The sequence below is a fragment of the Rhipicephalus sanguineus genome, chromosome 1, assembly GCF_013339695.2.
Source record: "Rhipicephalus sanguineus isolate Rsan-2018 chromosome 1, BIME_Rsan_1.4, whole genome shotgun sequence".
Taxonomy (NCBI): Eukaryota; Metazoa; Arthropoda; class Arachnida; order Ixodida; family Ixodidae; genus Rhipicephalus; species Rhipicephalus sanguineus.
In genome coordinates this window covers 207995662-208020986 of record NC_051176.1, presented here as the reverse complement: position 1 = coordinate 208020986, position 25325 = coordinate 207995662, and the positions used below count along the sequence as shown (strand labels likewise).

The following is a 25325-nucleotide window of genomic DNA, read 5'->3' as shown; positions in this document are numbered from 1 at the left end:
TAAAAATGTAAGGCATGCGCTCGTGGTTTGTGTTCTTTCGAGAGGTGCGAACGCTCAGCAAATTTTCTTTTTTTACATAGCAGATCTCACCACGTTCTTTCTCGACCTCCTCTAATTTCAACCTGGGGTGGTAAACATCCAATAGGGTCACTCACATGTCGCTGGACAAGGTCCCGGCGCGGCAGTCAAGTCATCCAGGGCAACCAAACCACTTTGAATGCGAGCCTCTAAAATGATCTGAAAGAGTATTTGGGCATATATTACTTTCATTTTTCATAAGCACATAAAACAGCCACACATAAATGCACTGTAGTGCACTGAGAAGTGCACCGAGCTTAGACTTCGTCATTAGTAATCGGCACCACTTCTGGTAAAACTGCATCAAAAGTTGCCCGAAATCGCTCACCTGCGTGCCTTCTTCTGGTGTTAACTGTGTAAATTGTGCTTGGCCGTGTGTCCATGCCACCACCCGGAAAATTGAACTGCGCCAGGCGACGTCTGAAGCCGAGGACAGCGACACGCTGAAACTGCGATCAGAAGTTTTTAAAAAGTTGACATTGTGTGACTTTCTCTTTTTTTTGTATTTGGCACAAACCTGAGCACAGGATTGCCAGGGAGGTCATGATACACACTGGCCTGGTTAAAGCCAAGAAACTAATTATGCTGTCATTAATTACAGTCATCTCTATTAGCACCTTCTATTGTTGATTTTGCCTTATCATTGCACTGCTTGCAATCTACGTTTCGATCCTTCAGCTTTGGCAAAAAATATAGGCTTTTTCTTTAAGTATAGGCGGAGAGAGAATGTTTAAGCTCTCCCTCGAATTTTTACGCAGACTTTTCATGTTTGCGTAAAATGTGGTGTCCTGCGTTAATGACTAACGCCTTGAAAAGCGCAATGCGACAGTTTTGTAGCTTTGCGTGTGCTTAGGTCCAGGTGCACGTTCAAGAACCCCAGGTGGTCGAAATTTCTGGAGCCCTCCACTACGGCGTCCCTCATAATCATATCGTGGTTTTGGCAATGTAAAAGCTCAACAGTTATTATTATATCATTAACACGGGTTCTGCTTCTTTTTAACAGCTTAAGAGTTCTTAAATGAAACCTGCATGTTTGTGACAGCACGACAATGAATTCATTTTCAATTTTTTTGAAAAATAAGAAAAGTGTTGATCCTTTTTTATAAAAAAAGGGAACAAGGAGGCTTACCTGCTGTTCGAGTCCACCAGCAGAAAGTACCAGAAGGAGAAGCACATTGCCTTCAGCACGTCTTTAGGCACTACAGGGCCTTTCAGTTGGGCAGATATTACGTCAGAGCTCCTGTTTCGTGCTACGTATATGTAGTGCCCTATTTAACAAAAAGAAAACCAAGAGGCCTTAGCTTCTCCCTAATTTCCCTTACCAAGTTCTTTGCGAACTACTGAAATGCGACATTTAAGACTCATTCAAATGATATTTTTATATTCTTTTCCCAACATTCGCCAAGTAATGTTTCCAATATGCATTATATGTCACCCAATCCTCTTCGACACATTATATCAGACTTAATTTGCTTAGTGGAGCAAAATCTCTTTCGCTGTACCTGATGTACATAAACACTATTCGCTCGACACTAAACTTATTTTACGGCACTATTACTATTCTCAAAACTTCTGTTAACAGCATTATCTGCGCAACCGACCGTATTTGGTAACCATCCAGTTCATTGCTCAGTCCTTGTTTATGATATTGTAAGTTTGTACTCTTAATATACAGCTAAGATGAGAGCTTGATATCCAGTTCAGCTCCAATACGCGAAAACTCCGCGAAAAGCTCAACAACAGAGACTAAATGAAAATTTTACGCTCATTCATTCGACCTGACAGCCAGTCAATGCGCGGCGGCCCAGCATCTGAACGACATCATGGCTTATAAAGCTACGTTTCACAAAGCTTAAATGTGCCATGCAATACCCCAAAATCAGCCCAATACGTGACAGCGGCAGTCATCCTTGTCTTCTTGATATAAGCAAAGACGTGACGTCATCAGTTACATGCATGAGTGAATTGCAGAATTCTGTGTTCGAGAAATAAAATATTTATTTATCAGCGTCTATCTCAGACATATCACCTCTTTATCACTCTAATTTTATTTATCCAGTCTCGGGAACCTATTTGTTTAAGGGGCGTGAAACACCTCAAAAGTATCATCATCAGCCTGACTACGCCCACTGCAGGGCAAAGGCCTCTCCCATTTTGCGCCAGTCACCTCGGTCCAGTGCTCTGTTGCCACGTTATACCCGCAAACTTCTTAATATCATCTGCCCACCTAACTTTCTGTCTCACCCTCGCGCATTTGCGTATACTCTTGGAATTCAGTCAGTTGCTCCTAATGACCAGCGGTTATCTTGGCTACACGCTACATGCCCAGCTCATGTCCGTTTCTTCTTGATTTCGACTAAAATGTCCGTAACATCCGTTTGTTCCTTGGCCCACTCTGCTCTCTTTTTGTCCCTAAAGGTTACACCTATCATTTTCCTTTCCATTGCTCGCTGCGTAGTCCTCAGTTTAAGTTGAACCCTCTTTGTAAGCCTCCAGGTTTCTGCTCCGTAGGTGAGTACCGGTAAGATGCAGCTGTTATATACCTTCCTCTTGAGTGATAGTGGTAAACCACCATTCATGATTTGAGAGTGCTTGCCGAGTGTGCTCCATCCCATCCTTATTCTCGTAGTTACTTCAGTGTCATAATTCGGCTCTGCGTTTACTACCTGACGTATTCCTTTACGAATTCCATTGCCTCGCTACCTATCACAAAGCGCTGTTCTCTTCCGAGACTCGCGCATTACCTTAGTTTTCTAGCATTAATTTTCAGACCTACCGTTCTGCTTTCCTTGTCCAATTCAGTAATCATGAGTTGCAATTCGTCCCCTGAGTTACTGATCAATGCAATGCCATCAGCGAATCGCAGGTTACTAAGGCATTCTCCATTAACTCGTATCCCTAACTCCTCACAGTCTTGGGACTTGAAAACCTCCTGTAAGCATGTGGTGAATAGCGTTGGGGAGATCGTGTCTCTCTGCCTTACACCTTTCTCTATTGGGATTTGGCGCTTTCTTTATGGAGGACTATGGTGGATGTGGAGCCGCCGTAGATTTCTTCCAGTATGTTTATATATGGTTTGTTGCCGCCCTGGTTCCGTATTGTCTGAATTAATGCTGATATCTCGACCGAATCAAATGCCTTTTCGTAATCTATGAAGGTTACATATGGGGGCTGGTTATATTCTGCGCATTTCTCTATGACCTGATTGATAGTGTCACCTGATAGTATCACCTGATTGATTGGTCCTTTGGTTGATTGAATTCTAATATTGTCTTAATTATATTATCAACTTTCTTTGTAAACAGCTTCTAGACAACGGACATTAAGCTGATCGGCCAGTAATTTTTCAAGTCCTTGACGTCCCCTTTCTTATGGATTAAGATGATATTAGCATTCTTCGAAGATTCTGGTACCCTCACCGTTAAGAGACATTTCGTATACAATGAAGCCAGTTTTTCTAACAATCTGTCCACCGTCTTTCAACAGATCTCATGTTACCTGATCATCACCAGCAGCTTTGCCTCTTTTCATTCCCTCAAAGGCTTGCTATACTTCCCGTGTCTTTATTGATGGGACGTCCACTTCACTGGCCTACTACTACTACTACTTACATTATCGTCCTGGTTATCGTCCTAATTATTGTCCTGTAAAACTCCTCAACTTCTTTAACGATCCATCCATATAGTTAGCGACTTTGCCTTTCTTGTCCCTTAGTGCATACATCTGGTTTTTTCCTGTGCCCAGTTTTCTCTTCACCGCTTTGAGGTTGCGCCCGTTCTTTAGAGCATGTTCAATTCTCTCGATGTTATATCTTCTTATGTCGGCTACTTTACGCCTATTGATTAACTTCGAAAGCTCTACCAGTTCTATTTTTTTTCTGTCGTTTTTGATGCTTTCCTGCTTCGACGTTTCTTAATGAGGTTTTTCGTCTCCTGGGAGAGCTTGCCCGTGTCCTGTCTTATACTGTACCTCCGACTTCCACTGCACACTCCGTAACGATGCTCGTCAGATTATCATTCATTGCGTCAATGGTAAGGTCGGTTTCCTCGGTTAGAGCCGAGTATCTGTTCTAAAGCCAGACCCTGAATTCCTGCACTTTCCCTCTGAGAGCTAGCTCGTTAATTGGCTTCTTGCGTATCAGTTTCTGCCGTTCCTTCCTCAAGACTAGGCAAGTTCGAGACCTTACCATTCTATGGTCACTGCATCGTATCTTTCCAACCACTTTCACATCATGCACGATGCCAGGGTGTGCGCACAGTATGAAGTCTCTTTCATTCTTAATTTTGCCATCGGGGCTCCTTGACGACCACTTTCGGTTCACCTGTTTTCGGTAGAAGGTATTCAAGATTCGTAAATTATTGCGTTCAGCGAACTCTACTAATTACTCCCCTCTCTCATTTCTAGAACCTATGCCATATTCCGCCCCTGCCTGGTATCGAGCCTGCTTCTTACCTACCTTGGCATTAAAGTCGGTATCAGTGCAGTATACTGTGTCTTTACCTTGTTATATGCTGATTCCACGTCTTCATAGAAGCGTTCAACTGAATGATCATCATAGCTGGGTGTAGGCGCGTAGGCCTATATCACGTTCATCTTGTACCTCTCATTACGTTTAATAACAATACCTACCACCCTCTCACTAATGCTACAGTATTTCTCTATGTTGCCAGCTATATTTTTATGGATAAGGAATCCCACCCCCAGTGCTCTTCTGTCCGGTAAGCCGCGATAGCATAGGACGTGCCCGTTCTTTAGCAGTGTATAGGCCACATCTGTCCTCCTAACTTCACTGTGCCCTATTACATCCCATTCAAAACCCTCAAGTTCCTCGAATAGCACTGCTAGACTCGCCTCACTAGATAACGTTCAAGCGTTAAACGTGGCCAAGTTCAGATTCCAATGGCGGCCTATCCGGACCCAGATATTCTTAGCACCCTCCTCTGCGTCGCAGGTCTGGTCGCCGCCGTGGTCAGTTGCTTCGCAGCCGCTGGAGACTGAGGGCCGAGGGTTAAATGGTGTATTCATGTGGGAGGTAGTGACCAAATACTGCACCAGGGCGGTCATTCCTTATCTGGTGAGGGATTGCATTACTGGCTGTGGTCACCGGTGAGGCCACACCCCAGGCCTCTTTTTATGCAGTTCCATCATCACGCGGGTTTTTTTACTAAATCCTGTGGGGGATTTAATCCCGGTCCGGTCCGGCACCGGGATTCAAACCACGGACCTCTTGCACGCGAGGCTGATGCTCTACTTTACGCCACCGCTGCACCGTTTATCGGTGCTGTAAATGTGGCGATTGAAAGAGCCTGGCAGTGGTTCGCGAGTTTTCAAGCTAATAATTTTCATCAAAATATTTGCCTCATATGGCACAGTCGTGGACTCTTACCTTTGTAGCTGCGTGTTGTGTGGTCAAAATTGGGGAAGCCTGGAACGCGGTTTTTCGGATCGTTTAATTTCCACTCAAGGCTTCTTCTGCTTGCCCTTTCCTGTTCCCAGTTGCAGTAAGTGGCATTCTCGAAATTACAGCCTGTATAAATAACAAATCATTCCAAATTGTCTGTCGGTTGCTCGCTTTCTGCTTTATTACGCACATTCAATGCTAGCCGTACTATGACAATCCTACGTCAATAAGTTCACCTAAATGAATTTCGCTACAATTCAAGCCCTTCAACCCTTGAGACGTCGCCGCAAACGCAGAGACATAAAAGTTTGTAGATGCTTAAAAACGAAAATGCGTGTGTCACAACGGCGTAACAGCCCGAAGAAATAAAAAGTAAACACAAAAAGTTACCTATCAGCTACCGTTACATTTAAACAGACTACATTCCTCAGGTATTGACATAGCAGACATCACCTTTTCTCAACTACGCCAATATCTCATTAACTCATCTGACATTGAAAACTTCTTGAAATAACGTGCCTAAATAAAAATGAGGAAATAACCAACACTGTTACCGCGTAAATTTTGTGTTTAGTGTATATGTAGTTTATGTACTGACGTCTGATCTATGCTTGTAGGTATATATGTTTATTGCATTGTGTTTCTTTTTCTTTCTGCCAGCACCGCAGCCTGCTGTTGCGAATTTCTGTTATTGCTAGATTCCAGAATGTTGTGTATACCCTCGTCAGATCTTGTGTTCTGTTGCCGCCACCGCCTCTGTCTGATGTAAAGGGGGGTGAGAACGTAGTCAAGCGGACAGTCGCTTTTATTCTCACCCCCTCCATCAACTTTGTATTGGTGGAAATAAACGTTATTATTATTATTATTATTATTATCTGCTAATCCGTTACATGACATTATTCGAGGTTCCGCGAATTTCCGTTTCTCACCCTGAAGCGACAGTACCTAATAAAACAAACATTCAAAATATGAGTTCGCAAATTCATATCATTATGTTAAGAAATAAATAAAAAAGCATTCAACAAAATCATCCGTAAATCTAAGTGATTTCGAACAATCATTGAGTCTACACAGTAGTATCTGCCACATGACATACAATAAGTGCCTGCGCAACATTGTCATATATTGTTTTAACGTTCAGTGTCAAAACTATTTATTTCTGCAACAGAACTCCATCTCGAGCTCAGCAGCGAATAGAATGATTGATGGAAGAAACTTGGACTAGAAAACGCCAGTCATTGGAACTTGTCATTTAAAGGAAAATGGCTCGAATAGCTAGATAGAAAGAAAGCATTGTTACGTACCGACGTTTCTATAAAGCGTGCCCGGAACAACTGGGTAGAAAGAAAGAAATTTTTCAGTGAACTTCCACCACACCAATTTTGCATCTACTCGTTTGCACACTCTTCACTTTCAATATCGGGGATCAATCCAAAGCTTGCAATGCAGCCGTAAAGCACAAGTTCGCTGGACTTCATATTTCGTGGCGTCAAAGAACTGTAGCGCACAAAAAAAGTCACAGTTTCGCCGCAAGGGCGAAGCAATGAATGCGATAGCAAGAAAGCTGAATGTCACACGAGGAATAACAAGCAGCTCGATACTTGCAGCGCACTGCTGGAGCACGAACAAGGATGCGCGAAAAGAACGCACATGTATACACAAGACAAGCGTGAACCAATAGCTGTCACAGTTGTTAAGTCTTTGTGCTTGTGCAACGCGCTGCAAGTGTCGACAATGGAGAATCAGACGCTCTTAGATATTTCTTTTTCTTTTAAACTGCGGCGCGTGGAGTGTCCCCTCTGCGTCTCCTGCCACACGGGGGCGTCTGACGCCAGGTGTGCCCGGTGTTCTTTTTTTTTTTTCGTTCCAAATCCCGAGTGTGTACAGAAAGGGGCCACTTTGTCGTGCGCATATCAAGGGCAGTTTTCAAACTGAAAGAAAATGTAGGAGCGTTGCGTGATAGAAAACACGCCCAAGCTCCTCAGAGATCTGCGTAGCACCAGCGGTAAATGGCGCATATAAAGAGCTCGCCGTTATTTCGTCGGCGCATGCATGGCGTGTGGTTGAGTTGTCTAACGCAGCGCGCTGTGGAGCGAACGGTCGCTGGCTCGAATCGCCGGTCGGGTGCTTCGGAATATTTTTCTTCTGCTTTATTTTTCTTTGTGCCTTAGCGCCTTATATATATATATATATATATATATATATATATATATATATATATATATATATATATATATATATATATATATATATCCGGGACATGACGGCGATAGCGACGGTGAAGGCCAAAATCAGCCGAGAGCGCCCAATAATTGCTATCGCAATAATAAAAGCGCTCGAAGTTGGAGCCCACAACTTTTAGTGCGCATCCGTGAACCCACCCGGCTGTTCGGCTGCGCGCATCAATGCATGAAAACATTTAGGCACTGCAGCAGTGCTCGTTCTTGTGACAATAGTGATGCGAGTAAAGGCAACAGTGACCTATTACATCTTAGATGCCGAGTCAAAAGCAGTGATCTAATGAAACAGTTAGTGATAATTATAATGTCTGATACGAAAGGCGTATTTAATACTCCTACCCGCTTTTGGGTGACCCACGCTGATGCTAGCAACTGCTGCGAAACCGGTCTGGTTACGGGACCGAGTGATGACGACGTGTATTTGGGACTCTGCTGCAGGAGCAAGGGGAGCTTCAAAGTCCTGCCAGTCATCGCCTTCGTCGAGAGAAGCCAGCGGCACCCACTTTATTGTTTGGTCTCCATTGTTCCACATGGATTGGTACACCATGAACGACTCCGTACCTGCAATGAACGGATGATATTCAACACTGCGCGTTGACTGTGCCAAATAATCGAGTTTGTTGAGCCCCTTCTTTTCTGTCGGCGCTTACTTGTGAGACTTTTTTTTTTTCATTTCTAATCAGCTTAACTACGGTAGCGTTAAAGGCTCTCGCAACAGAACGACTTTCGTAATGGCGTAAATGTTCTATAGACCATTACTTGTAGCTTTGCTGCTATTTTATTATCATGTATTTACGCTGTACACGCCTTTCAGGTCGCTTTGAGGCTGTTCTTCGTTCAGTTCTTTTTCCTCTAGGTCCCACGACCACTTTTTCTGAGAACAAGAAAACACATTACCTACACATTTCGGTTAGTGACTATTGTTTCCGTGCTACCGTTAATACCTCCAGATGAGCACTTCGCGGCAAACTGTTTTTTTTAAAGCATAGGGTGAAATTACTTCGAAAACATGCGATTGTTGGGTCATGTTATTTATTTATTTATTTATTTATTTATTTATTTATTTATTTATTTATTTATTTATTTATTTAGCTTCAAAGGCCTCCCCATCACAAGGTATTACAAGAGGTACGTGTTCAAAATATAAAGCTGACCGTAGAATGTTTTTAGTACGTCTTTTTTTATCTTTTTCTTTTTTGTAAAGAACGTGCCTGCATTTCATACATATTCGCATTATGTATGTAATTCAAGCTAAAAACTAAATTTTCAATACACTAAAGCAATATAACCTGAGGCGACAAGCGCATATCACGCCGTTTCTCATTTAATTTTTTTCAATAATTTTTAATGTAATAATTTTTATACAATACAGATTTTTATAGGTATGTCGTTCGTAACCTGGTCCTTAGTCTCCAGATAATTTTTGGCCATATGTATCAAAACTGGTACAACGTGCTGATCGTACACTTTCCTTTTCAAGGATGTGAGTAAGCTGCCATTCATTACATCAGAGTCGCTGTTATAATACACTCCAACTCTCTTAATTCGTCAGCAAAATTTTTTTCGATGATTTTAGTACTCGTGTGTCTATCAACATCAAGTGACGCCGGCTGCTCCAAGCAAAAAAAAAAATCGTAAACTCCCACGCATATGTAATTTTGTCATTTCTTTAGCTCAGTTAACGTATAAAACGTGGGCTGTGTGCCCCCACCTCAAATAGGTGGAAGGGCCAGTGGATATGGAGGATAACCCACCAGCGCTCCTGAAAAAAAAAACTCCTGGGAAACGCGAGACAGCGATTCGAAGATTCCCCGGAACATGAATGAGAAATTCGACTTCATGAAGTGGCAGAAGACACGTGCTGTCCCTATTAGCAAGCGAGATATTTATTACGCCTGCAGTTAAGGAAACCTCCGATCTTTTACAAATGAACTTTTAGTCCTGCCGCTGTTTTTTACGTGTCTGTTTCAAAAACCGGCAAATTTTACATACACGCCTCCCGCGTATCGCGAATGCCGGTGGAGCGAAAGAAAACGCACAGCTGAGTAACTTATCATTGCTTACTATGAGACCCCATAATTGCTTCGATACTGTGAACTAGAATGAGCTCAGCGAAGGAAACCTAAGCAATTGTAAGCACCCAATACATCCCATTTCTTACGAAAGTAAGCCATGGCTGTAACTCTAGGATCAAAATTCGGCTGCTGGTTTATACCATGTCTGTGGTCTGCGCGCAAGAATTTTTTTTTTCTTTTAAAGGGCTCCTAAACCACTCAGAGGTAGAAATTTAGTTCTGGTGCTGCAGTTGTGCACAAGTCTACAACGAACACGTAGCCGTGAGAATTTTTCAGAACGGTGCCGTAATAGCGTAGTTACACGCGTTTGATGATCCAAAAGAAGCCCTCGCTCGTTTCACAATTTCCTTCGCTATGCTCCGTTGGTCGGCCCGTCTCTCCTCCTGGCCAAGTGCTCCTCCTCGCATGACGAGGAGGAAGAGCAGCAAGCGCGCGTACCTGCGAGCGGATAAACATGTGTTGCACATGACGAGCAGACGACATGTTGACGTCACGGTGAACCGTTGAGGGGATGAGGAATGCCGAAAGGCACGGAGAGGAGAAGGGATTGTCTCTTGGAATTTGTGGGGCGCCCGCGGCTCGTAGCGCTGCCGCGTTTGGCATTGTTGATTGTGACGGCATTCTGAAATCGATGCGCGCGTTTGCCTGAAATGTTAAAAAAATTATTGGGGGAGGTTTAGGGGTCCTTTAAAACGAAGCTTTCTTTCTATTTATTTACGTTAAGACGTGTCATTGTCATTGCCTGATTATAATCGTGACAAAAAGATGTACGGAAACCATGTGACACGATTACCTAGGTGATTACTCCCAATTGATATAAAGAAGAACCTACCAGTGCACTGAAGCAGCAAAAACAGTCCAAAATCAAATTTCCACGCACAAGAGAAAGTAGAGAGAACACAAGAAATATGGTTGCGAAGAGTCAACGTATGCATTCAGTTTACTGTGGGAAAACGCTCCATGCATAATTTCACAGACCGAGAGACTTTCGCAACATTGTGCACTTATTTGTGCGCCACTTACTGTTGCCATTTCTAAAGTAACGAATGAGCAGAGTATCGTTTTGGCCAGCAGTGAAGATAGGGCTGCTCATTGTGGCGTTGCAATTCGTTCCACTGTCCTGAAGCGGCACCGTGGTGTCGACGTAGGCGAACGTCTTGGAAGCTTGAAGTCCTGTTGACGCAGAAAAATTACCGTTCTTGTCAATACAAAATATCCTCTCTTCACAACAGAGAGTATTTTCGGTGCACACTATAGCTATTCCTTAGTGGTAGTGTGCATGGCGTGCGAAGTTAGGCATCACGAACAGGGGCAGACCAAAAAACCTGCGCTTAATGTAGCGCCACTGTAGTTCTTGCGCAGGTCTTGGTGTAGTTCTAAACCCCGCGCTAATTCCTGTGCTAATGTTGTCCTTGAAGTCAAGGGTTTATCAAAAACTCGTCTGGTCGGCAATGCTCAAAGGATACGAACACAGGACGCTACCTCAACTTCGGTTCAATTCACCCTGCTTGCCACAAACGCTCCGTCGTCTCTTCACTCATACAGCCTTTGCAACAGACATGTAGCTCCGCAACAGACATGTAGCTCCGCAACAGACTTGGAAAGAGACTTGGAATTAGTTCATGCGCAGCTTTCAAGCGGCGGCAACCCTGCTTCTTTCGTGAATTCAGTGCAGCGCCAATTATCCGGCCCGCCTATCGGTGCCTCCTCCACGTCTGCTCATCGTAAACGTGCCGCGATACCATGATATGCTCCCGGAACCAGTGAGGCCTTAGCACGCGTGCTTCGTTCCATTGATGTACACGTGTCACATGTGCCAGAGAAAAAACTAAAAAACATTCTCATAAATGTGAAGGACAAGCTTCCGAAAGACGGGTTTCCTGGTGTTGTGTACAATATTTCCTGTGCGGACTGTAATCACGCGTACATTGGCGAGACTGGTGATTTTCAAAGGCGGCTGAAAGAACGGGGTTATGGTCTGAAAAAAGAGAAGGTGTCTTCCAGTGTTCTTGCGGAACATTTTGTTTCAAAGGGACACGATATTTACTGGGGCAGTGCACATGTGCTAGCTACTGAAAGTAATATAACTTTGCGACTTTATCTCGAATCATTACTAATCCAAACTACCGACGCCACGCTGAACCGCAATGACGGCGCCCTTCCTTCTGTTTTCCTTCTGTTTATGCACGCTGTTTGCGCCATGTATTTGCACGTACTTAATCAGCACCCCTACTTCCAATTGCGTCATTGTGAACAAGGCCTCCGTACGGGAGCAGAAACGTCTTTCATTTTAAAGGTATTTTCATATTTCGTCGGCGTATTCCTTTTAACTTTGACCATAATGTCGTTCTTGTGTAGGTCTTGGTGTAGTTTTAAATCCTGCGCGTAATGCAAGTCTATTACCATGAAACCTGAGGAAGTGCGTAGCACGGGCAACCCAGCGAAGCGAACCCACCGCTTGCAACCGCCTCGGCAGTGGAACGCTTGCCGAGGTGGCGGCGCCCTCTCTTGCGTGGCGCGGGTATCAGCTGGATTTTTCAGAAATGTTTTTCACAATTTTAGGCAAATTATTGCGATTAATTGTTGGTTATTTTGTAGTTTATATTACTTTAGACCTTGTTAGTTTATTTTGCACTGGTTTTGAGCATTGTTGGCCTTGTTTGAGGCATGTATTGACCACAGCGTGACCATGCGGCATGAGACAGTAGATAGACGACAAGCCGGGCCCCTAACGGGATATGCACTCAAAATGGGCGTAATTACAGCACACATGTCTTTCAGCAGTTCGAAGCCAAAAGCGAAACTCACCTTCGGACAGCCCAACCAGGGGAAGCTGGGGAACAGATGGCTTCAGCAAAGGCTTTCTCACTCGACCGCTTCCGACGAACCACCGGAACTCCGGGTCGGAACCGCTGACGCTGATGTAACCGCACAGGTCATCCTCGAAATTGCAGTTCGCCACGTGTGAGCTTGGATGCGTAGTCAGGCGGACGTCGGCCAAGGCTAGCAAGCTGTTCAAGCTTGACACACGTCGTGTGCTGCCTCGAATGACGACCTAAACATGACAGAAGTGCGCGGAAGGGAGAGAAATATATAACAATAAGGCAGCATAGCCCGACGTATGCATGTTACGAGTAAGGTTGAGTAAAGCAGCATGCAGCACATAACACAAAACCTTAGAACCCCACATCTTCAGTCACCGCTTCCGGGGCCTTCTAGTTACGTTTCGTGTGCTCTTTATTTAAAAATCACGAGGAGTCAGAACGCAAATAAACATATTAACTAAAACGCCATTTTTGTTTACAGGTTTTGAAGGATGTCCTCATTAAAATGTTGTTTGCTAAACGGAGTGTATATACGTTTTTTTCGAGGACCTTCTGTTTCGCAGTATAATAGAAATCCTATTATTCGATGTCCTCGAATCTGTAGCATTTTCTCTGAAAAGCGCGCACAAATACTTAAAATAGTATTTTTCGCTGTACGCAATCACTTCTAAAAAACAGTGTACGGACGCCCGCAACAACGGTTATTGAAAACGATAGCAATGGCATACCGGCAACAGTTAGAAACTGGAAAAGAAGGCCACCCTTAGTACATAATCGGTTACTTAATTTGATATTTTTTATGGTCACCTATTAACTCAGGTGCTTCCAACAGTCGCAGACTGTGTAGTCACTCCAAACATTTTGTGCGACGGTCCAGTTGGCACATTTCGCTGTGGAATGCCCAAATTGGTGTTCGGACGATGCCAGCGCAACGCATTACCAACATTTAAAAAAACACGGAGTCCTTCAAACCCATCCTACAACATTAATCGCAGTGTAGCGCGTCGCCGTGACAAGGGGGCACGCTTCAGCATGCGTCGCTACAACACTCCACTCGTGTGTACGAAGGCAGCGCCACTTTTCAACGCGTGCTAAACGGGAACTAATAATAAATTATTCACTGGCGATAAATTATCTGAATCTCATAAAGTACAATTTCAGGCAATACAATGATATATTCGAGCAAAATGACTGTTTCTTCGCAGGTTTGTGGTTACATGATGGTACATGGATTGGTAGACATTGTTTCACCCTCAATGGACGTCACATGTTTTCGTTTCACCGTTCTCGGCGTCGAATAAAGTACACAATGTAATTTTGATGGTATAAATGCTTGTTTCATTACGTCAATGTTACGCATCATCTTCTCAACTGCACAACAATCCATAGACATGCTCTGAGCAGTAGACTGTTCCTAAAATTCACTAATCGCTAAACTTTATCATGGAAGCTGCGTTAATGCAAGCGGCGCTAGCGCTTGCTCATATAAAGTGAGTGGCATGCTGAATTTTCATGACATGCGTTTGTGTACTTCACCTTTGGTAGAAAATGTTACATATAGGGTTCAAAGGTACATTGATGTGGTCAGTCACCACTGATGGTTGCGCCGGCTTTACCTTTCAAACTTCCCTTGAAAGTATCTGCCCTATCTTTATGTGCTCGTATTACCGTGTATTAACTTTAAGGGCACTTTTGGTTAGAAGATAACTGTATACTTTTGCACACCTTGAAGTCAACTTCCTGTGGAGAGATCTCGATGCGAGCCAAATTCCACGTAAGGGCCGGAGCCGTGGTCGGTAGTCGCCAAATAGCGGCAATAGTTGAGCTTAATAAAGACTGAAGCTCCACCGACAAAGTAGCTGATCGTGGTGTTTCCACTATGTACCAGAACTCTAATAAACGAGGGCCTTTGAATGTTGACCGCAAGGGACTCTCGAGAGACGCTGTGATGGGTTGAGTCAGCGAGGAACTGAGAAGTAGACAGAAGCCTGCGTGCACAACAATCAGGGACATTGTTTCAGTGCTCGTTCCTAAGTGCACATGCTATGTACACTTTTACACCGAACTTTGTGCAGGATTTGAACTGAAAAAATTTGTCTCACCGGAAAACAGAGGCCCAGACTTCATCCTCGCCTTTGACATGCGTTGATCAAACATCAAGGGCACACGTTTCCAGACACCATTAGCTTGCCAGTTGCATGTGTCGAATTCGAAGTCGCATAAACCTACGAAACGCATGGCAAACTAATCATGGCTTGACCAAGCATGCCATCGCACTAATGCAAGCGCTGAATTGAAATGGTTGTGCCAATAATATGAAATATGAGAAAAGACAAACACAGAAATACGGACTGGACAACCTGTCCAGGTCAACGAGATGACAGGACAACGATGACACAAGACGTCGTGGCTATCTTAAAATATAATTTAGGTGTAGCAATAAAGCACGTATGTCGAGCATGGAAGTGGACGACGTGTGGTTCCTCATTTTCAATAAAAACATATTCAGCCATCGTTTCTTTATCATCCACTTTCGACAAACTCTTTTTCCTCTGAAAATTTTTATGGCATTATTAGAGTCTCCTTTGTTTGGCCATCAAAAACGCATCCTTGAACGGCATGAAGAGCTCGAGTACCACTAACAAATTCCTGCGTTTTTGCCAGGCTATCGAATATTGAACTCGCAGCATTTTCAATGTTTATTTTTAAAACTTATACCTTAGACTTCGTCGGTTAGGGTATTCAGTGATTTGTTTTCAATCATATCCAGCGAAGCTCATTATGACGATGCAATTAGCCTACTTGAAGTTTCTAAGATATTGTCCGCTGACCTTTACCGCTAATATTTTCGCATCTACCATTTCAAACTCTTCGTACGTCAGAGGGATTATGTTTCCTTGCCTGATACCACTTCTGGGTGATATTTTTCCTTCCATACTGTGTGCCTGAATACGTCCAATGGTATTCACGTATTCTCCTTCAGCTCCTACACAATGCCTCCATGATTTGTGGCACCTACTAAATCGAATGTGCTTTCATAGCCTATAGGAAGTTATATTCCGCATACCCCTTCAATATCCTAATAAAGACATGATAATAATTTGCTCTTGAAGGTCCCTTTATAAAACCAGCCTTTTCTAGCTCTGGATTCACTAAATTCAAATGTTGGAATTTTAAAATTTTGGTTGAATGTTGTCATTTTCGAAGTTGAACCAAGTTTGTTCCTATCAGTTTGTTGTTTGTCAGTAGTCTGTTGTTGTTGTTGTTGTTGTTGTTGTTGTTGTTGTTGTTGTTGTTGTTGTTGTTGTTGTTGTTGTGTTGTTTATTGACGGTTACAGGGTGTAATAAACGTAAAAGCAACAAACCTTTGCCATCGTCAGTGCTCCCACACTTCCCAGGGGTAGAGTGAATGTCACCCAGAGCCACCCCTCCAGACTGACACAGCTTGTTGCTAAAACTGAACTGCAACTGATAAAATAAAATAAAAAGTTGTGACAGCTTCTCATTCCTTCATTTAGTTACACCTATTCGGAATATAACTAAATGAGTACTGGTATCTTCGCTCCTAAATACAAGCATCAAGCATCAGGGTAAAGGCGTGTGCGTCGTTATAAGTTGCCTATTGAACTACACCGCAGAGAGCATGCATTTAAGTTCCTCAGGCCTATATATAATACTTCATTCTCAACAGTCCATGCACTGCAATGAATTAACAACATTTTGTGCCTCGCAGTGATAGTGTGGAAACAAAGGCAGCATGTTAATTAAAAAGCGCGCCGCATAAAGTCAGAACCGTACTTTGGCCGCCAGCACTTTTTTTGTTTCCTGCAGTGCTTTCGCGGTTTGCCCACCGTTATTATGTTTTCTACAACTAAATCGCAGCACTTTACTCGCGGACGCCACTAACACTTTCTTGGTTTGTTTTGCTCCTTTTCTGCGTTTAGTATGCTTGTACGGGCTATTTGGAAATGCTATGTCCATTTGGAATATTGATACATATCACTTCAGCATGTCACATCAACTTTACCGATGTCGTAATGCTACAGCCCGTTTAAGGCACGAACTGCGCACGCGCATAACAGTGCACGAAGTTGGTGCGTTCACGGGCCAGTAACGGCCACGATAATGATAGCCACGACAGCATGACAAAAAAGATCAGGGGCCGAATCCGTCACTCTTCGTCACTACTCTTTGCCATTGTCCTTTGGCCTTCCCTAATAACACGTCCAGCATCAGGATTGAGTGGAACATTATAGTACGAACAGTTATTTCGTACAAGCCAAGTGCAGATACGGGGCCAAGATGATTTCAGCACGCTATGATTTAGCAATTTATTACGCTTTAACCATCGCGTAAAAAGTAACGACTTCCACTTTTCGCTTTTGCAGGGATGCAAGGACTTTATGGAAGCTCGTTTCCTTTTTTCTTTCTCTCCCCGTAATTGTTTGAGATTGGCCGGAGCCTCGGCTTCTACCCGGCTGGTATTCACGATTGGCTGGAACCCGCACACGCTATCGTTTATTTGAATCTGGTCAACTCTCCCCCCCTCCCCCCTCTCCCCCCCCCCTTTTTTTATATTTGTTGCACCACATTCAGTCGTTCTTACCTGTGAATCTGACCGGCCACGTAGACGCACAGTTCGCGCAACTGTGTACCAACGATCCGCTGTTGTCTGGCCAGCGCTCGCAAAGAGCACGTTTTTATTTGTCCCCGTAACTTGGCTCAGAATCACCTGCCATCCGATGGCGGAGAACATGTGTACTTTGAACCGTAGGCAAACAGAACTGTCTGAAAGTCTAAGCCACGGAGACTGCAGGATTGACGTCTTGTTTGGCGAGCGCCGATTGTCGCAGGCTGTGTACAGAAATGAACCTGCGTTGGTGGGAAAAAAATTACTTATCGCTACAGTTTTTCTGGGGTATAATAATGTCTAATCGGTCCGCTACAGCAACCTTAAGTACTTATGCATTTATAATGCGCATCTATTTTAACGAATTTATTCGCAGCTGTATTGTAGTGCATATACACAGTAAACGCCTTGAGTTCCTTCCGAAACTTCAAAACTAGATTACACGATTAGTTTACAGCGCTTCGATGCCATAGAGCACATCAAGCACATATAGATTAACATCACATACTTTTATTGTATTATTATTATAAACTCTTATCTCCTGTCTCCTTGAAGCGTTCCGGCAGATGCAGGAAAACTCAATAAGCTGAAAAAAGACGTTTCTGATCAACCATTTGTCCGTTCTTTTCTTTTTTTTTGAAAAACGAAGAATAGTTGGTTAATGGGGTTTAACATCCCAAAGTGACTCAGGTTACTAAACGAAGAATACATGCACTGGGCTTCACGCAGACAATTTAGTAGTTGTCCGTGCTGAACGCGCCCTGCGTAATCGTCGTGTACCCTCCGTTGTCGATACACATCATTACATTGTTCGCCTCCAGCGCTACAATCATGTCATGCAAGGAACTTTATGATATTAAATAAATTTAACTTGTCATGAAAGGACCTTAATACACTGCTCTATGGTAACTTTCGGCCTCAGTATATATACCATTTCTTAATATTTATGATCCCCTGGAACTTGAATAAAGTGGCACGAAAATGTTTTGCGCGCACGAAAACAGTAGTACTCTGTCAACAGGCCCGTAGCCATAAATTTTTTTCGGGGGGGGGGGCACTTGATGAAAACCATGACTATTTGAGAAAAACACCCGTTTTCATTATTTACTTTTGGTAAAAACACCTACTTCACCAAAATTTCGGAGGGGGCCCGGGCCCCTACCCCCCCCCCCTTCCCATGGCTACGGGCCTGTTTGTCACACAGCACACATAACCTTAGCGGTACAATTGCATGAGACTTGCGTAAAGTTTACGTGGCCAATCTTAGCTGTGCTTTAAGTATTTTTTTATTTTGTTTTATTATAGCGAACATAAATAGAGTTGCTACCAGGACAGCATAGGGAATGTATTTGTTTTGCAATAGTGGTACCTGTGCACATTGTCCTGTAAAGCAACCTAACAGTACCTTGTAGTTAAGATGCATATAGGTGAGGTTACTAGTCAAGTAACATTATCATCATCACTCTTACTATGTCGATTGCTTTGATGCGCAAGTAATGAAAAGCATTGCATGAACAAAGTGTGTGCCACGGTACTCTGTAAAAGCACAATGCCATACATGTAAGTTGCCGGTGGACATAACCTCCCTCCACTCTTATGTGTGGTTTTAGCTTAATGGGTGATTGCGACAAAAAGGACCTTCAGAATTAAAAAGATGACACACTCTTCCTGACATTTCAAGTGTTGGAGAGAGAGAGAGAAGTAACTTTATTGGCACCCGTCAAGTAGATGACGGGGTAGAGGCGTCAGCCTAAACCCACACTCATCCTCCCTAACCGTCGACCGGGATCCCTTGGGACGTGGCGGCGGTTAGGGCGAGACCGATGACTTGCCGTTGAGCATTTTCCTCTTCGTTGAGTAGCAAGGACTCCCAGGACTCTGCACCTGTCTGGCTCATCAAAGTTAGGACAGCTCCAAACCATGTGGACTAAGTCCGCTCTACCATCGCAATGCCTACACCGAGGGCTATACACCGAGGGATGCCACTTGCTCAACAATTGCGGGTTTGGAAATACCCCTGTTTGTAACTTTCTCCACATAACTTGCTCACTTTTTGAAAGGTTCTTATGCGCTCTCGGGTAAGTCTTACGCCCCAGCTTCTCGACAACATCCCCAAGCGAGGAACCCCTACAGACCGCTGACGAACTGAGCACTTATAACGAAAGTGTTGGAGATCATTTTTTTACATTACTGTAAGGCGCATAACCGTTCAAAGACATGTTTGCATTCTCTTTTTTTTTTCTGATTCCTACGTCACACTATTTCCGCTCTTCGGGGCTGCATTCAAGGCATTGTTTCACAGTGCGCCATACCTAATTAAATTACAGTTTTCCCATTGGGAAATGATATCATGAAGGCATAAGTTTGCAAGCAGTGAAGTAGAGCAGACATAATTGCAGGTTTACTTCTTTACAATATCTGTTGCTCAGAATACTATACTCATTGTATAAGTGCAAGACGAGCAGAACATGTGGCGTTAGGCAAATGGCGCAGCAACACTGCTAAACGGTTTTGGCGCGGTGCAAACCGAACATGCACAGAAAGCAGCAAGAAAGTGCGAAAATCAATCATTTATGCTTTGTGGTCAAAACATAGAATGTCAGTCTGGGTACGAATCCTTTGTTGCATGGCGAATCATGCGCCTTTGCTTTGTTTTTTACCTTGCAGGCTTCTTGCTTTTTGGTGGAAAGTGCAAAGTCTGACAACATTATGCCACAAGTCGACTACAATCCATGAGTTTATCACCAGAAAAGCGGTCCAAGACGCTTTCAGCGAAGAGCCACAGGGTGCATTTCTGTGTATGGGATGGGGGCACTTCGCTTGGCCTGGTCGCTCAAATAGTGTACAGCAACCTACATATAGGTCGATCTCGTGGCGAATGCGCGTAACGGTGTGGCAAATCCAATGACACTCACCTTGTTGGCCTTCTGTGGAAGGGGTCGGTGCAAGCCTGTACTTGGGAGGCGAGAATCGAGAGTTCTTCATGGCATCAGCGAATGACACGTTCCCCCATTGGCACAAACGAGGTGTATTCCAGGAACAGTCCAGCAGTACGTATGCTGTGCCACGAAAGTGTGTGTGATAATTGAAATTACAAAGGCACACCCTGCACTTTTTTTTCATACGTAGAAGTGTCGATTGAGAGTTTCCAATTATACCTCCTACAGCTGTGAACAAAATAAACAGGCTCTTGCAAGACCGTCCAGATCATACCAGTAAACATGGCTTATAGTATATTTCCTGGCACAGTCGTTCACATTACTGTTCCGACCTTGGTTTGGCGATTCCAAATGACAGGTGTTGCGAGGCTTTGCAAGACGTATTTAAAAACTCATTTTCTGTTGACATCTCCAACCATTTACCAATTCAAGCCGATCCTGGATATCCCCGAATGGAACCAATCATCATTGATCAATTGGGGCTTTTTCACCTCATACTAAAAATGAAAGCCTCAGCACCTGGCATAGATGGAATCGCTCCCCAATTTCTCAAACAAACTGCCATTTATTGTTCAGTCATTTTTTCACAGCTCTTTTCACAGTCATTGCAAAATGCCTCATTGCCCAGTGACTGGAAGGCGGGGAAGGTGGTTCCTGTGCCTAAACCAGGTGACTCATCTAATCCTTCTAATTACAGGCCCATCACTCTGACTAGTATTCCATGTAAGCTTCTCGAACACATAATCTATTCTAACCTAATCATATTTCTCGAAGAAAATAACTTCTTTCATAACAGTCAGCATGGTTTTAGGAAACACTACTCATGTGAAACCCAACTACTTCTCTTCACCAACGACTTATTTTCAGCAGCTGACACTGGCTCCATTATCGATTGCATTTTCCTTGATTTTCAAAAAGCTTTTGACACCGTTTCTCACCGTTTACTCCTACTAAAACTAAGCATGCTAAATATTGACTCAAACATATTACGATGGATTGAATGCTTCTTATCTAACAGAACCCAACATGTAACAGCTAACGATCATGACTCACGCAATTGTTCAGTAACATCTGGTGTGCCGCAAGGTTCTGTCCTTGGACCCTTACACTTTCTAATTTATATTAATGACCTTCCATCCAGCATTACATCAACAATCAGGCTATTTGCCGACGATTGTGTCATCTACCGCATAATAACTGACTCTCATGATTCATCACTACTTCAATCGGATCTTGACAACATTACATCTTGGTGCTCACTCTGGTCAATGAAACTCAATATTAACAAATGTAAAATAATGAGGATCTCTCGAGGAAGTACTGACTGCACTAGCCCTGTTTATTCAATTTCTAATTTTCAGTTGTCGTGTGTCAATACTTACAAATATCTAGGTGCTCACATAGATAACAATTTAACATGGAATAATCATATCAGTTATGTGATTAACAATGCTAACCGCACTCTCGGCTTCTTGCGCCGTAACTTTTCATTAGCACCTGTTTCATTAAAACTTCTTCTTTACAAAACACTAGTCAGATCTAAACTCGAGTACGCCTCATCAATCTGGGATCCTCATTCTTGTTTACTTGTTAATGCACTGGAAGCCATCCAAAATCGCTCAGCTCGCTTCATTGTCGCTAATTACTCCCGTACTGCTAGCATCTCATCAATTAAAACTTCTCTAGACCTTCCTACCCTTTCTAACAGGAGGAAGCAGGCCCGCCTATGTCTCTTCCACAAATTTTTTTTCATGAATCCTGAAATAAAACGCACATTGTTCTCACCACCTTCTTACGTTTCATCTCGCATCGACCATAACTTCAAAGTCCATGTGCCATTCTGCCATACCAACATATACTTCCACTCCTTCGTGCCGAAGACTTCATCCGAATGGAACCACCTTCCTGCCTCCATCGCCAGCAACCCTGATCATGCATCATTCAAGACTGCCATCTCTAACTTGTAACCACTCCTCTCTGTAACGCCGCAATGGCATTGAGAGTATTTAAATGAATAAATAAATAAATAAATAAATAAATAAATAAATAAATAAATACATAAATAAATAAATAAATTAGTCCTGTTATTAGCCAAGTCAATTGCCTGTTTGCAACATACTGCCTACAAAAACCGCTTGCAGTGCCCTGCTCCGAAACACCCGGGGATCTCGTTGACGAACTTGATTTTTTTTTGTTCTAAGACAAAATTTTAGCGCGTCAGAACCACAAGAAACCAACATTTTATTCGTTTGGACACGCTAGTTACTATGCTAGAACTGAAGCGCGCATGTGCGCTTACTCCATTCGCACATGTTTGCCAATTATTTTAACTTTAGATTTCGCCCTATCTGTACGACACGTCGCAAAACTTTAACGTGGAGAATGCTTCACGAGACGTGACAGTTTGTGAGCCACACCGAGAAAATGAGAAACGTTGGCATTCTTAAAAAGGAAGAATATTGGAGCTGCACTTACCCTGTTCTCCGGCGATCGCACTTTGCGGAATGATTCGACAGTTGCTGTTAATGTCAATGCTGATGTCGTCGATAGCCACGTAGCTTTCTTTCGTATTTGCGACTAGTCCTTCAAACATTACCTGTGCGTAGGGTTGAATTTAGGTTACCACTTCCTGTCCAGTATATAAAATAACTTCTAAAGCCACTCTAAAGTAACCCTGTTGCTTATGCTTTAGAACTTATATTTGTAACAAAAATTTAATACATTCTGAAATTATTTACTAAGATACATCAGCGTCAATATGAAATAAAGAACATTGCAGATTGTCTTTCTAAACCTGAGCGACTGGAATACGTTAGCATTGGCACCTGTCTATCATTCGATAGGCCGACAGATAGACGAATGTAGGGAGCTATGAATATTCCTGATTGTCCGCCAAACTGTGCATGAGACACCTACTCCTGTCTGCTGCTATAACTCAGCGCTGAACTCGCACCTTCTACTACAACTGAGCGACTACATCGTCATGGCGTCTTATCATTACGGAATTTTGTAATTTATGTTCATTGCAGGAAGAAGGCCCCTTCCTGCAGCAGGGACCCCCAATCGGCCACCTGTTCTGCACACTGACCACAACCCCAAGAACTCTTTCACTTCACCACACCACCTGATGCTGTACTGCGCTTGACTGGATATTACAGGTATTCCACGTGGCACTCATTGTTTTGAACGTTACGTGGCCTGGCCAACTACACTTACTCAGCTTAATTTTAACTAGAACACTAGCTAGATTGCTCTGTAACCCCTATCACCGTCCTGCTGTCTCTTATGCGTTACGTCTGTCATTTTTTTCTTTCCAGACTGGTTGCGCGGTTCTTCTTCCCAAGTTTTCAGCGGTACAATGAAACGATTGTAAACGTTTCTCTTCAAGGACAAGGATAAGATAGAGGTCTGCTTGAAGTATGCGCTCCACCCAATTTTTACTCTTCTAGAGGCTTCCTCCATCTCATACGGGTACCCTGTGTACCTGTATGACTAAGATAGAGTACTGTTGCGCAGTTCACGAGAATAGACTGCCGGATTAGTTCACGCATTGTCACAATTCTTCGGCGCATGCGAATATGACAAGGATAGACAAACACGTATGTTCTTACAGAAGTAAGTATATAATAACTGAATACTTTATTCCAGGATCGGCCATTTTCTTCAATATTGATGATATTTATTTATTTATTTATTCAGATACCTACAGCGCCCAATGGGCATTATTGTAGGGGGGAAAACAAAAAAGAATACATTACAGGTGGTATACAACATCAAGAGGTAACATAAGAAGATCAGCAATACGTTTAAGAATACAGATGGCATGACACATGTACATTCCGAACAGATCATTCGAGAAAAAAAAATAATAGATGCATACATACATATATATACACATATTCTTATTATTTATTGCAATGCCGCGTAAATATAACTGATTGATTTCTTTTCCAGAGAGATACACTGAAGGGCTCCTGACACAATAACTTCTGAATCGTTCGATTTCGAAAGCTCCTAGATTCTCAGTACTTCGGTGGGTATCCTATGCAACGTACATTCATAATAATAATATCTTATTGTTGGGGTTGAACGTCCCAAATCCACGATATGATTGTTAGGGACGCCGTAGTGGAGGGCTCCGGAAATTTCGACCACCTGGGGTTCTTTAACGTGCACCTAAATCTAAGCACACGGGCCTCTAGCATTTCGCCTCACTCGAAATGCGGCCGCCACGGCCGGGATTCGCTCCCGCGACCTCTGGGTCAGCAGTCGAGCACCATAACCACTACTACACCACCGTGAGCGCTCCCACTAAGCGCGCCCATTGCGTTCAAATGGCTGCGTCAAATCACGACGCTAACGGTTAGCCTCAACAGAGCGCAGATCAAAAATAAAATTATCACAAGATGCCACGGCGCACGCCCCACCTCCATCCGGAGGTGGGGGTGGGGAGGCAGCATGTTTCGAACAAAGCGCTCGCGCAAAGGTTAGAACAATCGAGAAGTCGAGGCATGATGCAATGTCGAGCGAGTGCACCACCACCGACGCGTCCGCCGCGGCCAGACGAACGTGCGAGAAAGAGCTCCCTCCTTTCCAGGTCTTCGCAATTCTATGCACAAATGAGTCATATCTAACAATCTCGAACCCTGGCACAACCCAATATAAGCGCGTGGAGACATGGGAAAGTAGTCGTTAGAGTCGGCCAGAGAAGTGTTGCGTTAGAAGTGAAGTGCCGCCAGTCAGTCGGTCTAGGAAGTGCTCAAAGATGACGCCGTGTGATCACTGAAGTATTGTTTCGAAAAAGTGAGAGAAATCACCCTGACAGTGACGCCGAGAAGAGACATGTAATCAACGACTGCAGAAGGGGAATTCCTGGTCAGCGCTACAGTCTACGAGGTCCCATGTGCGTGCGTGTTTCCAGAAGACGAATCTTAGAGAAACTCTGGGAAAAGACGCCGGGAACTGTACCAGACAAGACAAGCTCGTGTTGAATATTCTCGAGTGTCTTAGCGAAATTGATTGTTTCTCCATTGTTTATAAACCCATCGTAGTTGTGATTTAACCACCTAAATGTACATGATTGTGAGATGCTTGTACTTCCATAAGTGTGTGTGTGTGTGTGTGTGTGTGTGTGTGT

General features: G+C 43.5%; 1 protein-coding gene across 1 annotated transcript; it reads right to left on the bottom strand.

Annotated features, from left to right (window-relative positions):
* Positions 1-266: 266 nt before the first annotated feature.
* On the bottom strand, positions 267-14632 carry LOC125757153 (MAM and LDL-receptor class A domain-containing protein 1-like). The gene is made up of 8 exons (XM_049412396.1): positions 14345-14632; positions 12603-12849; positions 10818-10967; positions 8059-8280; positions 5465-5605; positions 1208-1346; positions 407-527; positions 267-317 (listed from the first exon to the last, which is right to left on the bottom strand). The coding sequence occupies exons 1-8, from the start codon at positions 14630-14632 to the stop codon at positions 267-269; spliced, it is 1359 nt and encodes a 452-aa protein (XP_049268353.1).
* Between the last annotated feature and the right edge of the window lie 10693 nt (positions 14633-25325).

Excerpts from the sequence above, each read along its gene's own strand:
- LOC125757153 (XM_049412396.1), bottom strand. The coding sequence starts at position 14,632 with ATGTCCCTGATTGTTGTGCACGCAGGCTTCTGTCTACTTCTCAGTTCC. Across the intron at positions 10,968-12,602 it reads CCTGGTTGGGCTGTCCGAAG|GACTTCAAGCTTCCAAGACG; the intron begins GTGAGTTTCGCT and ends CTGCGTCAACAG. Across the intron at positions 8,281-10,817 it reads TTACTTTAGAAATGGCAACA|GTACGGAGTCGTTCATGGTG; the intron begins GTAAGTGGCGCA and ends CGTTCATTGCAG.